The sequence below is a fragment of the Urocampus carinirostris genome, chromosome 3, assembly GCF_059441175.1.
Source record: "Urocampus carinirostris isolate Australia breed hairy pipefish chromosome 3, RoL_Ucar_1.0, whole genome shotgun sequence".
Lineage (NCBI taxonomy): Eukaryota > Metazoa > Chordata > Actinopteri > Syngnathiformes > Syngnathidae > Urocampus > Urocampus carinirostris.
In genome coordinates, this window is record NC_142351.1 from 35123879 (window position 1) to 35144101 (window position 20223).

The 20223-nt window shown below is 38.1% G+C and overlaps 2 protein-coding genes across 4 annotated transcripts in view; both read left to right on the forward strand.

Annotated features, from left to right (window-relative positions):
* The first annotated feature begins 9691 nt into the window (after positions 1-9691).
* Positions 9692-17445, forward strand: LOC148369553 (E3 ubiquitin-protein ligase TRIM39). Its single transcript, XM_088331612.1, has 4 exons — positions 9692-10397; positions 12373-12512; positions 13499-13666; positions 15301-17445. Exons 1-4 carry the CDS (start codon positions 9915-9917, stop codon positions 16007-16009), a joined length of 1500 nt encoding a protein of 499 aa, XP_088187738.1. The 5' UTR covers positions 9692-9914; the 3' UTR covers positions 16010-17445.
* Positions 17446-18693: 1248 nt separating this feature from the next.
* Positions 18694-20223, forward strand: part of LOC148369554 (MICOS complex subunit mic25a-like) — a 41064-nt gene continuing 39534 nt past the window's right edge. Inside the window, exon 1 of one of the 3 annotated variants that reach the window (XM_088331613.1) lies at positions 18694-19010. In XM_088331613.1, coding sequence (XP_088187739.1) covers positions 18930-19010 — 81 coding nt within the window. In that variant the 5' untranslated portion in view covers positions 18694-18929. The remainder of the gene's footprint in view (positions 19011-20223) is intronic. The other 2 variants (XM_088331616.1, XM_088331615.1) reach the window with 2 other exon arrangements.

Genomic DNA, 20223 nt, shown 5'->3' on the forward strand with positions numbered 1-20223 from the left:
AGCCGCATGTGATCCAGCAGAAACTTGAATCTTGACTTTTAAAAAAAGGGAGGAGACCTCCAAGAGTTCGGCGGTCCGCCCATCTGAATCGCTCATTGGTGTGGTTTTTTTTCTTTTTTTCTTTTAAAATTCTGTACAACAGGAACCTTAAACGATGGGGCACTGTGATCAAAGGAACAAGGTGTCTCGAACTGCCGACCAAATCCAACCTCAATGACGTTTGCGCCTCTCCATGGAAGCTTACCAAGTATATTGGTTCCAGATTTCCTCCTAAACGTGTCCTTGTCCAGCCAAAAACACCCCCACCACACTCCAACTTTTTCTCCCTGACATACCTGCTCCCCCCTGCCTCAACGCTGCATCGTTCACTCTGTTTTTCTAATAAGTATACCCGGGGTATGATATTTTTCACATGTAACATTCAGAGGGGTTGAGAAGTGGAGCTACAGAAAAAAGTTCATAATGGTGGAACAAAGAACAAGACAAAAACAATGGCCTGTTGTATTCTAGTTGGCTCTCATTTCTAAAAGAAAGAAGGAGCTGGCGCCCACTCAGCACCACACCACCAAGGTCCAATCAGAAACTCAAAAAAAGAGAACAGAGTGGAACGAAAAAGAAACATGGGAGACATTACTTTACTTTCATCCAGGACCAGCCTTAGAAATCTGTCCAACATGGACTCTGCGGTCCACAATTCTCGGCGTGGGGGTATGCAACCCACCACCCCCAGTTAGATGTTTAAGAGTTTTTGGGGGTGTTTTTTTGCACATCATCCAAAGGGAAGATACTTTCCCATAATGAAAACCATTTTTGGATGTATGACTACGTGGAAAAACTCCAGTTGAAGATCCCTCCTCAGTGTGAGTCAACCCAAAGATTGCCTGAGTCCACCACAACAGGAGAAAAAAAACGTCTTTAGTCAGACAATAGATGACGAGCGAAAACAGCCTTTGGAGGAAAAAATGAATTGTCTTAGAATTAAGTCATTTGAAATATGGCTTTAATACATCTCAGTCCAAAACGGCATTGTTTTCAAAATACTATTAAAGCAGTGCCTAACGTCTACAATTCTGATTCATTTTCAGATTCAGATTCAGATATACTTTATTGGCATTCTTGTACACGTGTCTACAGAACAAAATGTCAATACATCTGACCCGCACAATTTCCTTGAATGTACAGATATAAATGAAATGTTGTTGTTGTTGTTGTTTTTTGTTTTTTTTTGCTACAGTTTTTTACATTTTGGTCATAAAACCCAGTCTTCGACTCAGTTTTTGACGGCGAACACAGTCAACTCAAACTGCAGATTAATATACGATCGCAGGTATTTGCTGGATATGCGATCATTCAGAATTACTAAACATTTTGGGGGGTTTTAGCTGTCTTACCCAAACACCGAGGGGTATTAGTCCCGTTTTGTTGAATGCATTTAGGGTGGCAAAACAGAGATTCAATTTAAAATTAAAAAAAGGCACATCATTGGCAAAGTATTGTTCTTTTGTCTCCTTTTATGCGATATTTAAAGAAAAAATAAGGGGGGATCACACCTAGAATAAAAACAGTTACTATAATGTCAATGTCAAATTTCATTTGTTCCACTCCTCTACAAAGTTGACATGTCAACAAACACAAAATTATGATTCGCCCGTTTTACCTTCACTGCAATAATGTCCAAATTTGTAATTTTTTGGTTGCTTCATGCGCCTCCTGTGTGGCGCTCTTTGGAAATAGTCTGCATGTGCATGGAAACAATCAAAGAAACCACACCCTTTTGTGGTTTATGACTCACAAATAGTTCGATTCTACATTTAAAAAATGAAACAATGGTGTGGTAGAACAGATAGTGTCAATAATTTCCAATTAAAGGGGTTGTACGCAAGACAGGGAAGGGCTATATTTAACCTGTTTTTTTCTGTGTAAGTATCTTCACCTATCAAAGCTCAGGTGACTCTAACTGATAAGCAAACTAACCAGCCAGTGTGAAAAATCAGATATAACACTATATATTTTTTTAATCAACACCCTTTTTTAAAATGTTAAATTATGTCTTGAGTCGAGTCACGTTGTCACCGTGTTCTTACAGCCCTGCATTATATGTATATGTACATTATATATTATCAATAATGTGAGGATGGTGTCATTTGCTTGGCAGAGCGAGAACGTATTAGAAACCGTAGCATAGAAAAAACATGTCTTACTGTGACTTTGTAACCAAATAAAGTATTTGTGCAGATACTTTTTAGTAAGCAACTTAATAGAAAGATAATCCATGTAAGGAACACTGCCTCAAATACATTTTCCCTAACCTTTTCCAACCACTAACTCTGCCAAAACAAGAAAAGACTCACAATCTTTCACATAACCACCTTTCCTTTTTCTTTTTTCTTAATCTGGTTTCTACTGGGAGTATTGGATCACACAAACTACCCTGAACTGCACACCAAGGATCACAGAGAGACATTTTCTTTATTTTCAGGAAGTGACCAGACTCTCCAGCTGTATAATGAAGTTTTGATCCGCTGTAGTGTCCATTTGTATTTGATAAATTGATTAGGTGTCTATGTATGTCAACATGATTTATGCCAGTGATTTATTTTGTTGCCTGTCCGAATTAAATAATCAGTTAATTAAGGAACTTTATTTTGACTTTATTTTTGTGTCAACAGGAACTTCAACCGGTCACAGGACACGGCTCCAATTACAGATGACCTCATCGGCATTTCAGGACAGCGGCCCAAAAGGGCAACCTGTTTAGCCTTTGTCCCCTTGGACAATGGGGACAAAAAAGGCCAAACCCCAGGGCCTTGGCTAGAAAGCCTGGCGCACTCCAACCACGAGGCTTGGATGGTCGGTGGTTCTTTCCCTCCCTCTCAATCGGCTGAAAGCAACATCTGATGGAATCCACATTGTTTTTCTTCGGGGTGGCCATGCGGCACATCTCCCCCACAAGATGCTTTGTCTGAACAAAAGGTAACCCAAGAATAAGATTTCACAACAAACCGTTTGGTGCTATGCATAAATTATATAATACTGTCACTATATGAAGTAATTCCTGATCATTGAAATGAGTTGATTATCTTAAAATCGGTCTTACTGTTTAGTGCTTTTAATCGTTACAGAATTTCTCCTCTCCCACTCTTTACCTCTGCGAGTTCTCTTTTGAACAATGCCCTTTTTTTTTTTTAAATTTGATATCCAAGCCTTGTAAATAAATCTCGGTTTATTATTTAGTAGAATTAAAATATGTTGCCTTGTTTGTGTGCCTGTATTTTTCCTTGGATTGATCAATCAGTATCAATAAACTGCAAAATGGATCATTTAAAACTAAAATACAATATGTTTTGAGGATTGCTTCTTTAATGATAAATACTTGAGACGATTAGGTTGTATTTTGGGACTAATTCTGGTGGGGAATATTGAGCACCACTCGCTAGTCAACTCGGTAACCAGCAAATAAGATTCGAAACCAAATACATACAGTATAGTTTAAAGCAATTCTCTCTACATTCGCTTTATGAAATAAGTCCATGCAACGAGAAAGAAAAAAATACTAAATGGCTTGTCATGCTGGTAGTTTGCTAATCCAAACACTAATCTGGCGTGAAGTGTGCGCTAAATCAGAATCCTTGGTCTCACTATCACCCTCTGCCCAAGACAAGAGGATTCCAGGCCTCGCTCCATATGTGTTCAGCACAGTAATACGTTTCATACGAATTTTATAAATAATATTCAGAATATAATATTGAAAATTCTGCGATTTTGAAAAAGAAAATCCCCAAATTATGAAGTCAAATTACAAAGGAATTTTGCACTGAATAAAGGTAATAATTTAATATATTTGTAACAGATGAGGCACAGTCTCCCCCAACTTCATGACACTGGCAGTTGTTAAATTTGTCACTCTTTAGGGTTCCGTGTTTTACAAAAAAAAATATCAAAATTTGTGCTTGCACAAAATGGAGTTAGCAAGGTATGTCGATTAACATGTACTGTACCTCATATTTATTTTGTCTGTTACCTAGTATGCTTTTCATCCCTTTATTGCAAAACCAATTAAATCAGATGTAATTTCAATGAAAGGTCGACTATTTGATAAATATCTACATACTTTCTGTAAACATTTATTTTGGTTACATTTTTTACATTGATGCACATAGCTTAAGTTGAACTTCAAATGCTAATGTCCCAAAAGAGCTCTGAAGTTGAGGGTAAAGTAACTCAGAGCTTAATTTCATATTAAAATCGTGTAGAACAAGTTAACTGGAATCTCCCGCCGACCTGTTCTACCAGTAAAGTAGTCCTGAGCATGTGCAACTTTGTGATAATCTTTTTTTTCTCCATTTTCATCCTCTCACTATTTCCTTCTGTGGATTCAAAGACATCTTCAATGCACACACAAAGCTATAGGAGACATGACTTAACTGGTGTCCCCTGTGTTATTTATTTCTATGCATACGTTATAATATAAACACAATGCAGTAATATTTTCATTCACTCATCCAGCTAAATGATGGATTAGTAATGTAAGTCTGATTTGTATTTTTGTCTTTTATCTATCTATCTATCTATCTATCTATCTATCTATCTATCTATCTATCTATCTATCTATCTATCTATCTATCTATCTGTCTGTCTGTCTGTCTGTCTGTCTGTCTGTCTGTCTGTCTGTCTGTCTGTCTGTCTGTCTGTCTGTCTGTCTGTCTGTCTGTCTGTCTGTCTGTCTGTCTGTCTGTCTGTCTGTCTGTCTGTCTGTCTGTCTGTATGTATGTCTATCCGGCCGTCTGTCTATCCGCCCGTCTGTCTATCCGCCCGTCTGTCCGCCTGCCCGCCCACTCCCCTTTTTATATGTTATAATATATAGTTGCATTAGCGAGCTAAGCGGCTGCTTAGGGCCCTGCAACCTCAAGGGCCCCCCCAAGAGTGGATCACTTTTTTTTAACATTGTCCCCATTGTCACATTGTGTGTCCACTAAAAATTCTTCTCCAAAAATACTACACAATAACTACAAAACTAAATGTCAAATATAGTTCTTAAAAACAGGGACATCATACAGTATATTATTTTGCTTTCATTCTGAAAATAAAATGTAGTATAGAATTACTATAATAATACTACTACAGTGATACTACATTACAAAATATTACTGCTGATTTATTTACTTCAAAAATACTACAAAAAGACCATTATAGTAATATCACAAAAATACTAAAGAATTACTCCAAAAATACTGCAATGGAAAGACTACACAAATACTACAAAATATGAGTAAAATATTGCTTTGGAAATACATCAATTTTAATTCTACTGAAATGCAAAAAAAGTACTAGAGATATATTACTACAAAAATACAACTACAAGAGGTTCACACATAAATACTGCAAATTACATCTATAGCGATACTACAAAAATTCTCCTATGGATCACAAAATACTACAAAAATATTACAGATATACGACAAACATTCTTATATGGTTATACTACAAAATACAATAGAGATAGTACAAAAAGCCTAAAGGAAAATAATAGTACAGGAATACTACAAAAATATTATACTCATAAAACTATTGTTATAATACAAAAAGATCACGAATACAAAAAGATCACGAAAATGCAATGGATATGCAACCCAAGTTCTAAAGAAATACTTAAAAAATACTACTTCAGAAATACTACATAAAATTAATTTCAAAATACTACAAAAATAGTACAAAAATAAAACTACAGTAACACTACAAAAAACTACAGAACTTCAGTAAAAATCCGACTTCAGAAATACAAAAAAACCCTAAAAAAAAAACCAAACCTACAATAATTCTTCAAAAGTAAATAACAAATGAAGTGCTTAAACAGGGACCTGATATAGTATTTTGCTCTAATTGTAGTTGTTTCAAAACCAATTTGATGAAACTAATCTATTTCAAAAGAAGTATAACATGTCACATGCGGCCCCCGACTCCAAATAGTTGCCCACCCTTGGAGTAGAACATGGGATGAGTTCTAGTAGGTATGCAAATTATCAAGTAAAAGTGGGACCCATATCTCATTTTGCTTAGGGCCCCAAGAAGGCTCGTGCCGGTCCTGGGTATGGGTGTGGAAACTAAATATTGGAATCCATAATTAAATGAATTTGTGTGTGATAAGAATAAGTGAAGAGGTGTAAAAGGATTGTGGGATGTTTGGATGCGTTCTAAGGGATGGGCAGGGCACCTGTATGATACGGCAGGGGTAAACCAGCGAAAGCTGTCGGGCCCTGCTGTTGAACAGAAGAGTGTGTTGTGTGACCCTGACCCGAGTGACATCGCTGCTCTCTTGTGTCCCATTTCATCTGGAGGGACGAAAGCATGACAGACTTGGGTGCCGAGGTGCTTAACTTGTTTGGGTGTTTGGGCATTTGGGTTGGCCATGGTCCAAAAAAATGTGTGTGTGTGTTTTTGCTACTTTTTCCCTTTTTTTTAAATTTTTTATTTGTTTCTGTATGTGTTTGTCTTGCTGTCGGTCACCCCTCTCGAGGGATATGACCAAGGTAGATAGATAGATAAAATTAAATGTCATGAAAAAAAAAGGTTTTATTTTTACATCGACAAAGCATCAGATCTTGTGGTGAGGTAAAACTACCAACGAGAATAACAACATTTCGTCTCAAATGTTGTGAAACACTTGGCACTCAACAACTTTCTATTCAGGTCTCCATCTTTAATTAGAATGGCTAACTTCCTTATTGATCACACTTCACTCGGCACTTGGAACCACATATTTATAATTGTCTGGTAAATGAGTCATATTTCGAAACATTTTACATCATGATCACCTCAAGTAAAGGGGATAATTTGACTATGTTTTTGTTTGTTTTTTTAAATTAAAAAGTGCAATAATTCATTTTCATCGCCCGCATAAAACTTTATCCAAAACCCTACTTTTGGTAGTTAATGACAATTACGGGTTGGAATGTGAAATTGTTCATTTGTAAGGTTAGAAGTATAATTTACTTAACAAGTCAATTAACAAAAATATCTAAATTATTCGTAAAATCTGTATATATGCTTCTTGGATTACTGTTTACATTAGTCTTGTGATTGACAGCCAGTGACATGAGGTGAGGTTCACGTTTGGTGAGGCACAATCAGATTTACAAATACATTTCCCTACATCTTATTAATCATTTGATTGGCACAGCAACAAAGCAATATTTGAACTGAAGCATTGAAAAAAATGTTTTATTAGCTTACCCGGACTTAAAGATACAGCCTACACGCTGCTCCCTTGGAAAAAAAGAATTAATACATATGTTATCCTTCATTATTAATAAAGTCTATGAAACAAGAAAAGAAAATACTGGATGTCTTCACTTGCTCTTAGCTTGATAATACTATCCCAATTTTATTTTTTGGGGGCTGAGGTGTGCTCCAAAACAGAATTCTTTGTGTCACTATCACCCACTGCAACCATCTGCAGACGCCCAGCACAGCGATACATTACATACTAAATATAATGATAATATTCATCGTCTACCGTACAAATTCAACAATTTAAAAAAGGAAATGTAAACATTGTGAAGTTAAAGGAGAAAGTGTCACAAGCCAGGAACAGAGACAGGACCCAGTAACGTTTGTTTACTCAGTTTTATTGATAAGAGGAAAGAAGGGCTTGCTTTCACAATCCGAGGATCGACGGACACGGTGTTTACTATTATGTGTACAGTAATGCTAATTGTAATTCACCCTGGTCAATCCTGGAAGGGGGATTACCACATGTGAGGTCCTTTCTCAAGGTTTCTCTTTTTTCCTCACACTGAGGTTTTTGAGTTGTTCCTTGCCCGCATGCTGGTTTAAGATCAGGTAATTGTGTAATTTTGTAATTGTAATCCCGTGCAGTCCTTTGAGACATTTTTGTGATTAAGGGCTATATAAATAAATGTGACTTGACTTGATTTGTCAGCAACAGGTGTCAGGCAGGTAGCGGGGAAAAACAGGTCGGATGTCGGGAAGGTAGAACGGGGCAGAGTCAGGTCCGGAAACAGGTTGGCAACGGGTATCAGGCAGAGAAAAACAGGACAGGAAAAGTGTCTGAAAGTAAGAGCTTGCCGAGCTGGGAGCATCGGTTTGCAACGATCTGACAGTGTTCTCTTGAAACCTGGGGGTTTAAAAAGAGTCTATTAGCCAATCAGCTCTCAGGGCTGTTGGCGCCAATTGGGCAGTCACAGGTGCCTTGAATCGGCAATCATGGCAGAAAGGATGATGACAGGAGGGCAGCATGACAGCCCAGTGGTTAGCGCATGTGCGGCACAGTTCTGAGGTCACGGGATCAAACCTTCCTGTGAGGAGTTTGCATGTTCTCCCCGTGCTTGCGTGGTTTTCCTCCGGTTTCCGCCCACATTCCAAAAACATCCATGTTAGTTTAATTGGTCGGTCCAATTTGTCCCTAGGTGTGAATGGGTGACTGGTTGTCTGTCTGTGTACCCTGCGACTGGCTAGCAACCAGTTCAGGGTGTCCGCTGCCCACTGCCTGAAGGTAGCTGGGATGGGCTCCAGGACCCCGCGACACTACTTGAGGATAAGCCGTGCAGATAATGGATGATGAAAGGAGAGGTCCATTCTCACCTTCCTCCCATGACTTCACATTACTGGACCACCACAAAGTGTAACTTATGCAGAGAAATTGTATTTTGGATGCCAGATAGTTTCAAATTTCACGATATTTTGTTTTGTCAGCCTTTTAAAACAGGGCCGTGTCTTTGCTTTGCGTAGCAATTTTGGTTGACGTGAATTAAATTCGACCGTGACAAAGCCTTCCTCGAACCTTCGGCGGTGTCAACTTATTTTGGTTATTAACAGGGTAAAACTTATAGAGAACCATTTGTCATCCAAGATTCCCACGTATGATTACAAAACATCCATTTTCTTCAGCGCTTATCCTCATTTGGCGCAGGGGTGCTGGAGCCCACCCCAAGCGGTCTTCGGGCAGTGGACACCCTGAACTGGTTGCCACCCAGCTGCAGGGAACACAGAGACATACAAGAATTTACACACTCATTCAAACATAGGGACAATTTGGACCAGCCAATTAACCTACCATGCAGGTTTGGGAACTTGGGACGAAACCATCGTGTTTGGGAGAAACCTACTCAGGCACACAGGTAGCCTGTAGCTGGAATCGAACCCTTGACCTCTCTACCGCGGGGCTGAGGTGCTAACCACTCATCTGCCGGTGATAACCTCTTCCGAAATCATCTACTTGATAATTTAACATTAACATATATAGGTAGCATGTCTCTTATGATCATTAAAATTTCCCAGTGACATTTGAGATAACGGACTTTATTTAACTGTACAGTAAAAACAAGCGGAGTTTCTCCCTGCTCTGTTTACTCTCAACATGAGTCATCCGGCCCACGTGACTTAAGTTTGTGTACTAAAGCAGGTTCCCTCATTTACTGTGTGACCGATCCCACGCACGATGTAAACCTCTGTTATGGTTGAGCATCCGTGTCCTAAATTACAGCTAAGGCCCTTTCTAAGAAAAGTTGTTCCTACAGTCAGTAAGAAATAATTATTTGTTATGCACGATCTACCTCCAGACTAATAACGTTCACAGATGATGCAGCAGCCAGATTACAATTGACGTTGAAGGATCCTTGATGCTTGTAGAATATTTTTACCACAAACAACCCTCATGCTGCGGTCTATTTCCTGTATCTAAGAAAAGGAATGCTGCTCTTCTTGGTGTGCATGTTATTGTGCTGCCCATTAAATAGAAGCTTTTGGCAGTTGCCACGCTCATTGTTAAGCTGATGTCTTCGCTGCTGATTGTGGGATAGGACTGTCCTGGTGTTATATTTTCAAAGCCTTTAAGGGAATCAGGGGCTTTTTATTAGTACTTATTGTTGAAAGCCCCCTGCTTCCCACCTGGCATCATGAGTTTTTCCATTCAAGAGGAGTTAAGTTGCCCCATTTGCCTCCAGCTCTTCTTGGACCCGGTCGTGCTCCCCTGCGGCCACAACTACTGCCAGGTTTGCATCTTGCAGACCACGGCCGACACCAACAAAGTGCTGCAGTGCCCGGAGTGTCGCCTGGAGTATCCTGGTGCTCAGTCCCTGCAGAAGAATTTTAAACTCAGTAACATCATCAGCGGCTATTTAGCGTCTACGTCAGAACCCAGCGCTCCTCCGGTGAGCCTGACGAAGATAGAAGACGCCTTAGAGCATCTGGTGGTCGAGCCGACGGATATGGGAAAGCAGTGTGATGTTCACTGCTGTCCACTCATCTACTTCTGCTCTACTGACATGACCTTGCTGTGCTCCAAGTGTTTCATGGAGGGTCTGCACCAAAACCATGAACTTCTCACTTTCAGTGTTGCTGAAGGCGAAATGAGGCATGCCCTTGAGGTCCGCAGTAAGGTAAGACATTGTATTTATTTTATATTTTATTTATTGTTTATTTAGCACATTGTTACTTTTTCAATTTAGTTTCTTTTGATTAATTGTGTGTTATTTTTTATTTCATACTTGTATTTTTTTCATACATTTATTCATTACATTTTATTCACTTTTTTTATTGAGAGATATGGTAATTAATGGTTTTATTCATTCGATTTTTTTTTACCTACGGTCAGGCCGATGTAAAAGTAACTCTTTCATTAATCTATGCAACAAAGTAATATTAATCGCTTTGTGATTGCAAAAAAATGTTTTAAAGGGACAATGTGTAATATTGGCCTCTAATTGTCACTGCATTATGTGGTGCAATTAAAAACAAATGAGATGATTACAAATTATGAGGACTCAAAGTGACTGAACCGCAATGTTTTTCCCATTTAATTATTTCTTTTGCAAAGAGAGTAAAGAAAAACTGAGAAAAAGAAAAGAAAAAGACAATACGGGAAAAGAAAAACAAAAGAAAAATATAAGAAAAAAGAAGACAGAAAAAAATGTAAAAAGGACAAAAAGGGGAGAATAAAGAAAAAAAAGAAGTAATAAAAAAGAGAGTAAAAAAAACAAGAAAAAACGAAGAGGTAAAAGCTAATAAAAAAGACATAAAAAAAGAAAGACAGGTTTTTGTTTTTATTTGGTTCCTAGAGCAGAAAGATGGCGGACAAACATGACACGTGCCTCTACGCGAGGCTCATGTTATGTAAAATAAATACAAACTTCTCCAGCCATGATAATTTAAAAAAATGCACTTCTCTACAATAGTGTATTTTTGCTTGTAATCTAATTCAATGTTGTTTTTTTAAGGACTGAAAGGAGGCGCTAAAAATACACAATGACCCTTTAAAGGGCTTTTTTTTTAAAAAAAATCATTAAAATGTAATGGTCTTCTAAAACAATTACAACCTACACCAAAATGTGTATACAATCTTAAAATATATTCCCCTCAGAAAAATGCAGAAAACTGATTAAAATTATTTTGGTGAATATTAATTCAAGATTATTTTCCAAACATATATGACAACCAATCTTTATTGAACATACAAGCAAGTCAAACATGTGACCATCTAAGAAATTTAAGAATCCAAATTATAACAAATTGCTTCATGTGCGTCTTTGACATGGGTAATCTATTGGAACTGGTTGCCAAATGGTTGAGTTGTATGTATAAACACTGGAAGAAGAAGACTATGGAGTTGACAAGGTTATCATTCCAAAAATGCAGTTTACTACTCTAATTAAGGTTAGAATTGTCTTTATTGTCATTAATAACCATTAAGTGAACATTATCTCGTTATTATACATAAAACTAATTAAAGGAAAGACCTGAAGGAGAAAATTAAGGTAAAAAGAATGTCAGGATGAATAGGCAAAAATATTTACACGGTAGTGCCCAGAGACTGGCCTTAATAGTAAGTGCATCTAAACAATAGAGAAATAAATAAATGAGTATTTGTGTGATGTATTTGGCAAAAAAAGTATACAATGTAGCAAATAATGTGTCAGGGACTGCCAGACGAAGCATACTGACTACAAAAAGCCAACTGAAAACCTACGCTGTAAAAAGGTGAAACAACTGGAAGCTTTTTTTTCAAGCGACCATGCGAGTCAAATGAAAAGGCTACAAAGGCAAGCTACAGGGGGCAACGCTGATCGCCAAGCACTGCAAACCTTTGACAGAGGGTGAATTTATTAAGGACTGTTCAAAGAATGCTCAGTTGATTAGTTGTCCCTCACACATTTTCAACTTACCATATCTGGCTTGATTTCTGAAAATGTTTGGACACCCCTGTACTATATTAAGCTATAACACTAACACATGATGAGAAAAAAGTACAAAAGGGGCTCATGATACCAAGTACAATTTTGAAGCCTATTGATGTTCTCCCCTGACTTTTGTATCTTATTTGAATGGTATTTGTGTTAAATATTCAAATGCATGCAGGTGGTCTCTAACAGGCTGAAAATGATGGACTTCCTGGTGGAGAAGGTGAAGGAGCAGCAAGGTCTCTGTGAAGCCGTTGGAGACAAACTGGTCAACAAGGCTCTCACAACAGTAGAAGTCATGGCTACACTTGTGGAAGGGTAAGACACAAAACGTCTCCCAGGGGCAAAACACCTCAAAGAGGCTGCATATTTTTTGATGGTGTAGAAAGTTATTTGGATTCTGTGCCTTTTACTGCAATAATATAAAAATGTTATGCCTCTCACTACATATTTCTGCCATTGACCAAAAGCACAATTGTATAATTTTTTCAGTCCCGGGATCGTTTTTTTGTAGTTTGGCCGTAACGCCTATTTGAGAACGTCTCACGCTTAACATAACAATGATTTTCACGGATAAAGCACATGAGGAGTTTCGCTTTGTGCTTTCGAACTTGAATAGCCAGATGAGGCAGTTACGTTTCCAGATAAAAATGCTCGCATGTCAACGTACCAGCCGTTCGATGGAATCATACGCCGTTTGGCTGCATTTCTTTTCTCTTATCTAATGATTACTAATTCCGTAACGTAAACGAACCCGTCAGAATGAAAGACGGCCTTGAAATCTTCCTGTCAACTCCGTCAATGATGGAAAATTGGCGCTGAATGTAACTTCTGCAGACACAGAAATATAAAATATGGAAATGTTTATACAATCTTGTTTAATTTTGATTTCGTTTAAAAAAAGGACAGGTTTTAATTGATTATAAATCACCTATCCTCGTTCTTATAAAAAAAAAAAAGAAATTTCAGGTTTCCTTCATTCATCCCTACAAATCAAGTTCAATGGTTGGACTCGGGCTGGTTCGGGCTTTAATACCCACTGGACTGGGTTGGGCCTGGTTGGATTTTTTAGGCCCTTTCTTACTCCTACTTCATACCCCTTAAACATTTCACTTCCTCAGGTTCTATGTGTGAACTCTAAAGATTTATGAACATTCAAATACAGGAAAAACTTATAAATCTAGCCATTCAGTTCCAAAACGAATATGATAACCATCCTTTAAATTTACAGCACAGGCACACCATTTAATCATGGTATTTCCGTACTATTACTCAACTTGTCCTTGTTTTGATGGTGCATACAGATACAGAGAAAGATTGCAAAATCTTCTGGAGGATCAGCAAAATCAGCAAAGAAGCAACTGGGAAGTGGGCGTGAGTACTTTGGAGGCGCAACAGAAGCAACTCGTGGAAGCAAAGCAAAGTGCAACTGAAACTCTCAACATGACGGATTCATGCAACTTCATTAGCCAGTAAAAACATTTTTTATGGTACCTTGTAGTTTTAGCTACAAAGTTAAAATTCGGCGTACCAATTAGAGAGCATGTTAAGTGGTAGTTAAATGATTATTTCCCTGTGACCAAGTATGATATCAGAAGTATGTTATCATTTCACACAGTGAAATAATATTCACAAAAGTAGATTTTGTAAATTCACAACTGCCTCTCGTCTAGTGTGACTTAGCCTGTAAGCTAGCTCAAGGTTAGTAAGTAAGTGTTGTCTTCAGCTAACGGCAGTTTTAAGAATCATTTTAAATGCTTTAATTGTGGTTTTAGTATTCAATCAAATGAACCACTCTTACTGATAAAAAAGTGGACAAGTAAGCTTCCTGTTTGGAAGATGTATTACTGAGAGATTCTTTCATATTTGAAAAAAGAACAGATTCACAGATTTATACTCAGATACTCAGTAGAAAATACAATATCTTACACATTTCCACCCATTAACAGATGAAATAGACTAAATGACTACTTAATTTGGTTGGTTGTGCTATTGTTTTAGCTAATGCGAAATGCAATTTAGCAAATATAATAACATTCGACATTTTATTTTAATTATAATTTGGCAATATTTTCTCACTGTCATATCAAACACAGAACAATTTTGGAGTGATCTTGCGCTGGGTTTTACTAGCAACCACAGAATTACAGAAGGAGTAATGCATCTTCGGAAAACCTTGAGTTAACACTGCCAAGTTCATTTCCGATTTTACTTTGTACAAAAACATAGTGATGCTGACCATTTCAGCTGTTTTTAGAGTACCGGCTCTCTTAATTCAGCTCACCTTAAAGAGCCCCTAAACGGTTGTTTTTTTTCTGTTCTTATATTCCCATATATTATGTAACACGATGCACCAAATTATTTCTAAAAGGTGGGAAAGAAAGACAAACATGCAAAATGCAAAAAAGAAAACCAAAGAAAAAAAGAAAAAAGGAAATAAGAGAGAAAAAGAAAAGAAGAAAGGAAGAAATAAAACGCTTGGAAAAAACAAAAAGAACAAAAAATAGAAGGAAAAATAAGTGAAAATAGAAGAAAAAGGAAAAGAAAACAAGAAAATGGAGAGAAAAAAGCTAGGAAAAAAGGAAGTAAGAAAGAAACATTTTTGGGGGTCTCTTTAATTGGTACATTAACAAATATAATGTTTCATTATGTACTAACTGATTAAAAAAGAATCTATGATTCTACTAAATCAAAATAGCATTTATTGTTTTCACTCTACAGTGAACATTTAACTCATTTAAACAAAAACGATTATTGTTAAACACATTATTCCTGAAAAATACAGGAAAGTTAAATTAAAATATTCACAGAACTACAAAAAAAAAAGATAACATAGAAAGTTAAAAAAAATCAATTTTATGCACCCAAAGTCTCGAAAGCTATGCAAAAAAAAATGCATATTAACCAATCACGAGAGGAAAAAAGAGCATCATGAAGGGAACCGGCTCTTGATTGGTGGGAAGCCAACATACTAAAATAGAGGTATTTGCATGACATGCGTTACAGTAGTTTCAATTTCCGGTTATAAAGTTAGGATGAATTTGCATTGTTAATGGTCTGTGACCGGAAAGGGGGATCTAATTCATTTTGTACCTATTCTGTCCAGATTCTTAATGATAGAAGAAAAGTTAAGGAAGGCTGCTACAGTCCAAATTTCGTGCAACATCCCCACCAAGGCCCCATTCAACACCAAGAAACTGCAGGAAAGCCTGAGGACGGAGGCCTTCCGTGCCGAAATGAGCCGCCTGTCCCAGTTCCTCTGTCTCCTCTTCAATCCTCTGGAGCTCACCTTCAACGCCTGCACGAGCCACCCCAACCTGCATCTCAGCAATGACCTTCGCACGGCCAAGTACACTGAAACCAAGCAGGTGTACGCCGAGAACAAAGAGCGCTTCACCAGTGCGCCGCAGGTCATGTGCAATCAGGGCTTTTCTAGCGGCGAGCATGTTTGGATGGTGGAGGTGGGCCCTGAAAGCATGTGGTCCCTGGGGGTGTGTTACAAGAGCATCCCACGCCGCGGAGACCACAGCCGATTGGGTCACAACTCGGTGTCCTGGCGGCTCCAGTGGAAAAGCGGCAAACTCACAGTCTGCAAGTCTTCGTCCAATGTGGTCCTGCGCGGGATGGTCCAGCAGCCGGTGAAAATTGAGGTGGCGCTGGACTACGAGGGAGGAACCTTGATGTTCCACAACATTAGCGGTCAAAGGGAGCACCTGTACACATTCAAGGTTGCATTTAAAGAGACAGTTTACCCAGCTTTCAGCATCCACTCAAACACAGCTAGCTCATGGATCTCACTCCAGTGTGGCTTGTAAATTTAATCTGCTTCAATTTATTCAAAAACCGACATACTCCCTAGTCTGACTCATTAGTCTTCATATATAATAGTGTTACTGCAGTCATGTGAAGGAAATAAGTTTGTCACTGGAGAATAGGAACGCCTCACTGAAATATAGCAGTCAAATCAAATAGTAGTTTGTTTACAGAAACATTATAGCAGGGGTCTCCAACCTTTTTCAAGCAGAGTTTCTTTTTGTTACTGATTAGCGCAAAGCGCATCCGGATGGATATGCCTTTCTGAAATAACAATTCATTATGTTATTCATATATTGCTACTATGTTGTCACTGGGTGAATTATTGGAACTAGGGTTAAATAGACTCAATCAACCATTCAAAATGATTTTACAAGAAAACCACAATGAACCCAGCACTGTTCAGCTATTTTCAGAACACTGGGAACCTGAGCTCTTTTGTGGGGGCACGCGGGTTGGAGACCCCTTTTCTAAACAGTTAACTACAAATTGTATACTTTGCATTTTTTTACATGAAACAATTAAGATCAATCACAAACATAACTGTTTTCTGTCACCTTTAAATTTGATGTGTGCATTTATCATTTCTATGCATAAATAAATCATTACGATTGTATAAAAATGTTTTTTTGTTTAATTTTACAACTCTTATCATTTTGCGTCTTACTTCCGTGAGTATCAACTTAAAAAGGGGGATGTTGCTAGAAGCTCTCATTCAGCAGTACAATAAAACTGCATTTTTGAAATTTTAACTATACGACATTTATTTCATTACAACCTGTATACCTTCTAGCTTATTACCCTCGCGAATATGAACTTTGAATGGAGGACTTTGCTAGAACCTCGTATTATTTTGTAATCTCTTGTCATTCAGCAGTACAATAATACCGTGTTTTTTTTTCTTTTTATAATTTCAACTATATGACACAGTTATTACAACGACCCCTTTCTTTGTTTGTAAACAAGTGCGACGAAGCCAAGCTGTGCACGTACTGTTGAGGCAGAATGGCAAAACTAATGTCGATTTATACCAGAAAAAGATTGTGAATCATAAATGGTAACATCTCAAAGAAGCACAAAGTATGAGCAAGCAGCAAGATAGCAACAATAAGGAAAACATTTCTTTCGATTGGTGCTACACATAGATTCTGGATTCCACTTTATGGAGCGTTTCTGTGTGACCTTTTCGCCTCATTTACAACGCAGGTCCATATCAGGTAAGTAACGAGTAAAGTACTAGCAAGTTAAATGGACGAAAATAGTATCTCTGATAACCAGTTCATATTTAAAGTAGCTTAGATCAAACATAAGTTTAACTTTAGAAAAATTGACTTTCAATGGCTTCCACCCACTTTAAGTACATCATTAGAGTTGATGGGATCAATAATAATAATAATGATAACAACAATACATTAATAATTATTAGTAACGGTATAAACAAATAACTTATATAAAACCATTCTGATTAATTATATATAACCTAAAATATGGATTAAATATAACGGTGCTAAAAATATTATTACTATTATAATCATTGTTATTATTAAATATCTACTGGCTAGCACAAGTAGTACCGTCTGTAGCAGGTATTGGTAGCAAACACTTAACACCCCACACTTATCCTACTTACTCTTACTAGGGCCTTAAGCATTCAAGTAAATGTTGTATAAACCAGATCGCAACAATAACGTCCCAATGATGTTCTCAGTCCAGTCAGTTATTTTAAAGGCTTGAAGCCACAGGCTCCTACAGTGCTTTTGAAAAGTCCGGTTTCTTCATGGAAGTACGCAAAATGTGTGTTCTGTAAAATTGTGATCCGTGCACCCGTACACACAACAGCTCGGCATGTTGTTCTTGTACAAATGAGATGAACTTTGCTCACTCAAGTCTAACTCGTACTCCTAATTCCGCTGTTTTGGGTCAGAAATACGCATGCATACTCTTGCCAGTGTCCAGGATTCTGTGGAGCCCCCACGGCTTAAATCACAACCTAAAAGACGCACGCCTTGGTTTACTGAAAAAAATAGATCACTTAAAGGATATCTGAACGAAAATGGCGTGCTACCAAGCTTGCGGATATTGAGAGATTCAATTTCCCCCTATGTTCCGGTTCGGAGCCTTCACTCTGAGAATGCTGGTCTGCTGGTGATCCCAAGACCCAAGAAGAGATCCACAGGTTCCAGAGCGTTCTCCATTCGGGGATTGGTGCTGTGGAATGCTCTGCCCCCTGAGATTTGAACTGCAAACTTAGTGGAACTGTTTAAATCTAGGCTTAAAACACACTTATATTCTATAGCTTATGAATTACCTATATTTCATGTTGACAACATCTGTGTAATATTTGTCATTGCAACATCCATTGCAACCTGTCATCCTGGAAGGGGGGTTAACTCATGTGCTGTCCCTTCTAAAGGTTTCTTCATTTTCCTCATGTTGAGGTTTTTGAATTTTGCCTTGCCCTCATGTAGGTTTGAGATCAGGGGATGGTGTCATAATAGGCTTTAGGTTGCAACAATCTGTGTTCTGCGCAGCCCTTTGAGACTCCTTGCGATTATTGGCTGTACTAATAAATGTTTTGACCGGTACTTCCGCGATTATGAACGAATGGGGGATAATGCTGAAGCCTGGCAACGTTTAATAATCTGTTATCAATCGACAGAACAATAGAGCTGCGGCTTTTTTTTTTAAATTTTAGTTTCAAAATTTGAACTTCATGACGCATGTATTACAACTCTTTAAGTTTCCTACGTATTACTCCCGCGAGTATGAACTTGGAAAGAGGGAGAGCGAACAAACTTGGCAACCCGGTCCGTTCTGTTGTCATTGCAATCGTATGGGATCAACATTCAAATTTACAGAAGCCATAAACGCTTTCATTGTCTGAAATATTAGTTCAAGCTGCATCGATAACTTCAAGGCGGCATGGGATCTGGAGAAAGTACGAGAAAGGTCTCTTTTGGTGTGGACGACGAAGACAGAGTCAGGATTCTTCGTGGTGTCAAGGTATAATGCTAATTAAGCTAGTGTTCGTTGATCAGCTATGCTAACTTTCAACATGTAGCCACAGTTCTCTTCGTTTGGTTTGCTAACACACTAAATTGATTACGCGGTTGTTCAAAATGGACTGGTGTGTTAAAACAAGTGTTCAATATAGCAACACAATGATGAGGGAGATGTAAGAAGATGCAAGTCGAGGACTCGAGGTTGAGAGACCTGCAACCCCATGACCAGAATTTAGTGGCCAGACATCCCTTAAAATATGCTGAATTTTGAAGTTTAATGGGGATTTAACAATAAATACCCACTGAAGCGTGTTGTTGCTATTTTTTCCCGTTTTGTGCATACATATGTGTTGAATGTAACAATAACACATGTTTTTGTTGTTCTGATAATTTAAAATACTATCTACGTTGCAATCTGGCATTCAAATTATTGATTATTGAACATGTTGCAAGGGTCACTTTCAAGATTCGAAGACAAGTTGACAGCGGTGCCTTCATGTGCAAATAAAGTGTCGGAATTTGACAAAACCGTAGCAGGTACCAAAGAAAGAAAGCACAGGTCACAGTTTATACAATGATAATTTGTCACCCTTAAAGATGACTGCACCGATGTTGTTGGGAAGCTGAATAAAGTGGGATATTGATAATGCAACACAATAATAAGATACTGTTGGTTCACGGTTCCCTTGAACGCATGAGTTGTGGACGCAACTCTGGACAGCCTTCTTCGTTTGACGATCCCTGGCCTGTTCATGGGTTGTGGCCAGGTTGGCACAAGTCCATTCCTTAATGTCGGCCCAGTTATTTTTTTGGTCTGCCGGTTGCTTCTCATGCTACTGGTAACCAGCTGAAACCAGTGCTACAGTGACTTGCGGAACTACTTGGCCCCCTTAACTTTGTGACCTTTTGCCACATTTCAGACTTCAAACATCAAGATATAAAACTGTAATTTCTTGTGAAGCATCAACAATAAGTGGGACACAATCATCAAGTGGAACACACTTTATTGGATATTTTAAACTTTTTTCACAAATAAAAAACGAAAAAGTGGGTGTGCAAAATGATTAAGCCCCATTGAGTTAATACTTTGTAGCACCACCTTTTTCTGTGATTACAGCTACTAGTCGCTAGGGATATGTCTCTCAGTTTTGCACATCGGGAAACTGATGTTTTTGCCCATTCCTCCTTGCAAAACAGCTCGAGTTTAGTGATGT

Coding starts and splice junctions, on each gene's coding strand:
- LOC148369553 (XM_088331612.1), top strand. CDS start 9,915: ATGAGTTTTTCCATTCAAGAGGAGTTAAGTTGCCCCATTTGCCTCCAG. Junction 10,398..12,372: donor CCCTTGAGGTCCGCAGTAAG/GTAAGACATTGT, acceptor AAATGCATGCAG/GTGGTCTCTAACAGGCTGAA. Junction 12,513..13,498: donor ATGGCTACACTTGTGGAAGG/GTAAGACACAAA, acceptor TGGTGCATACAG/ATACAGAGAAAGATTGCAAA.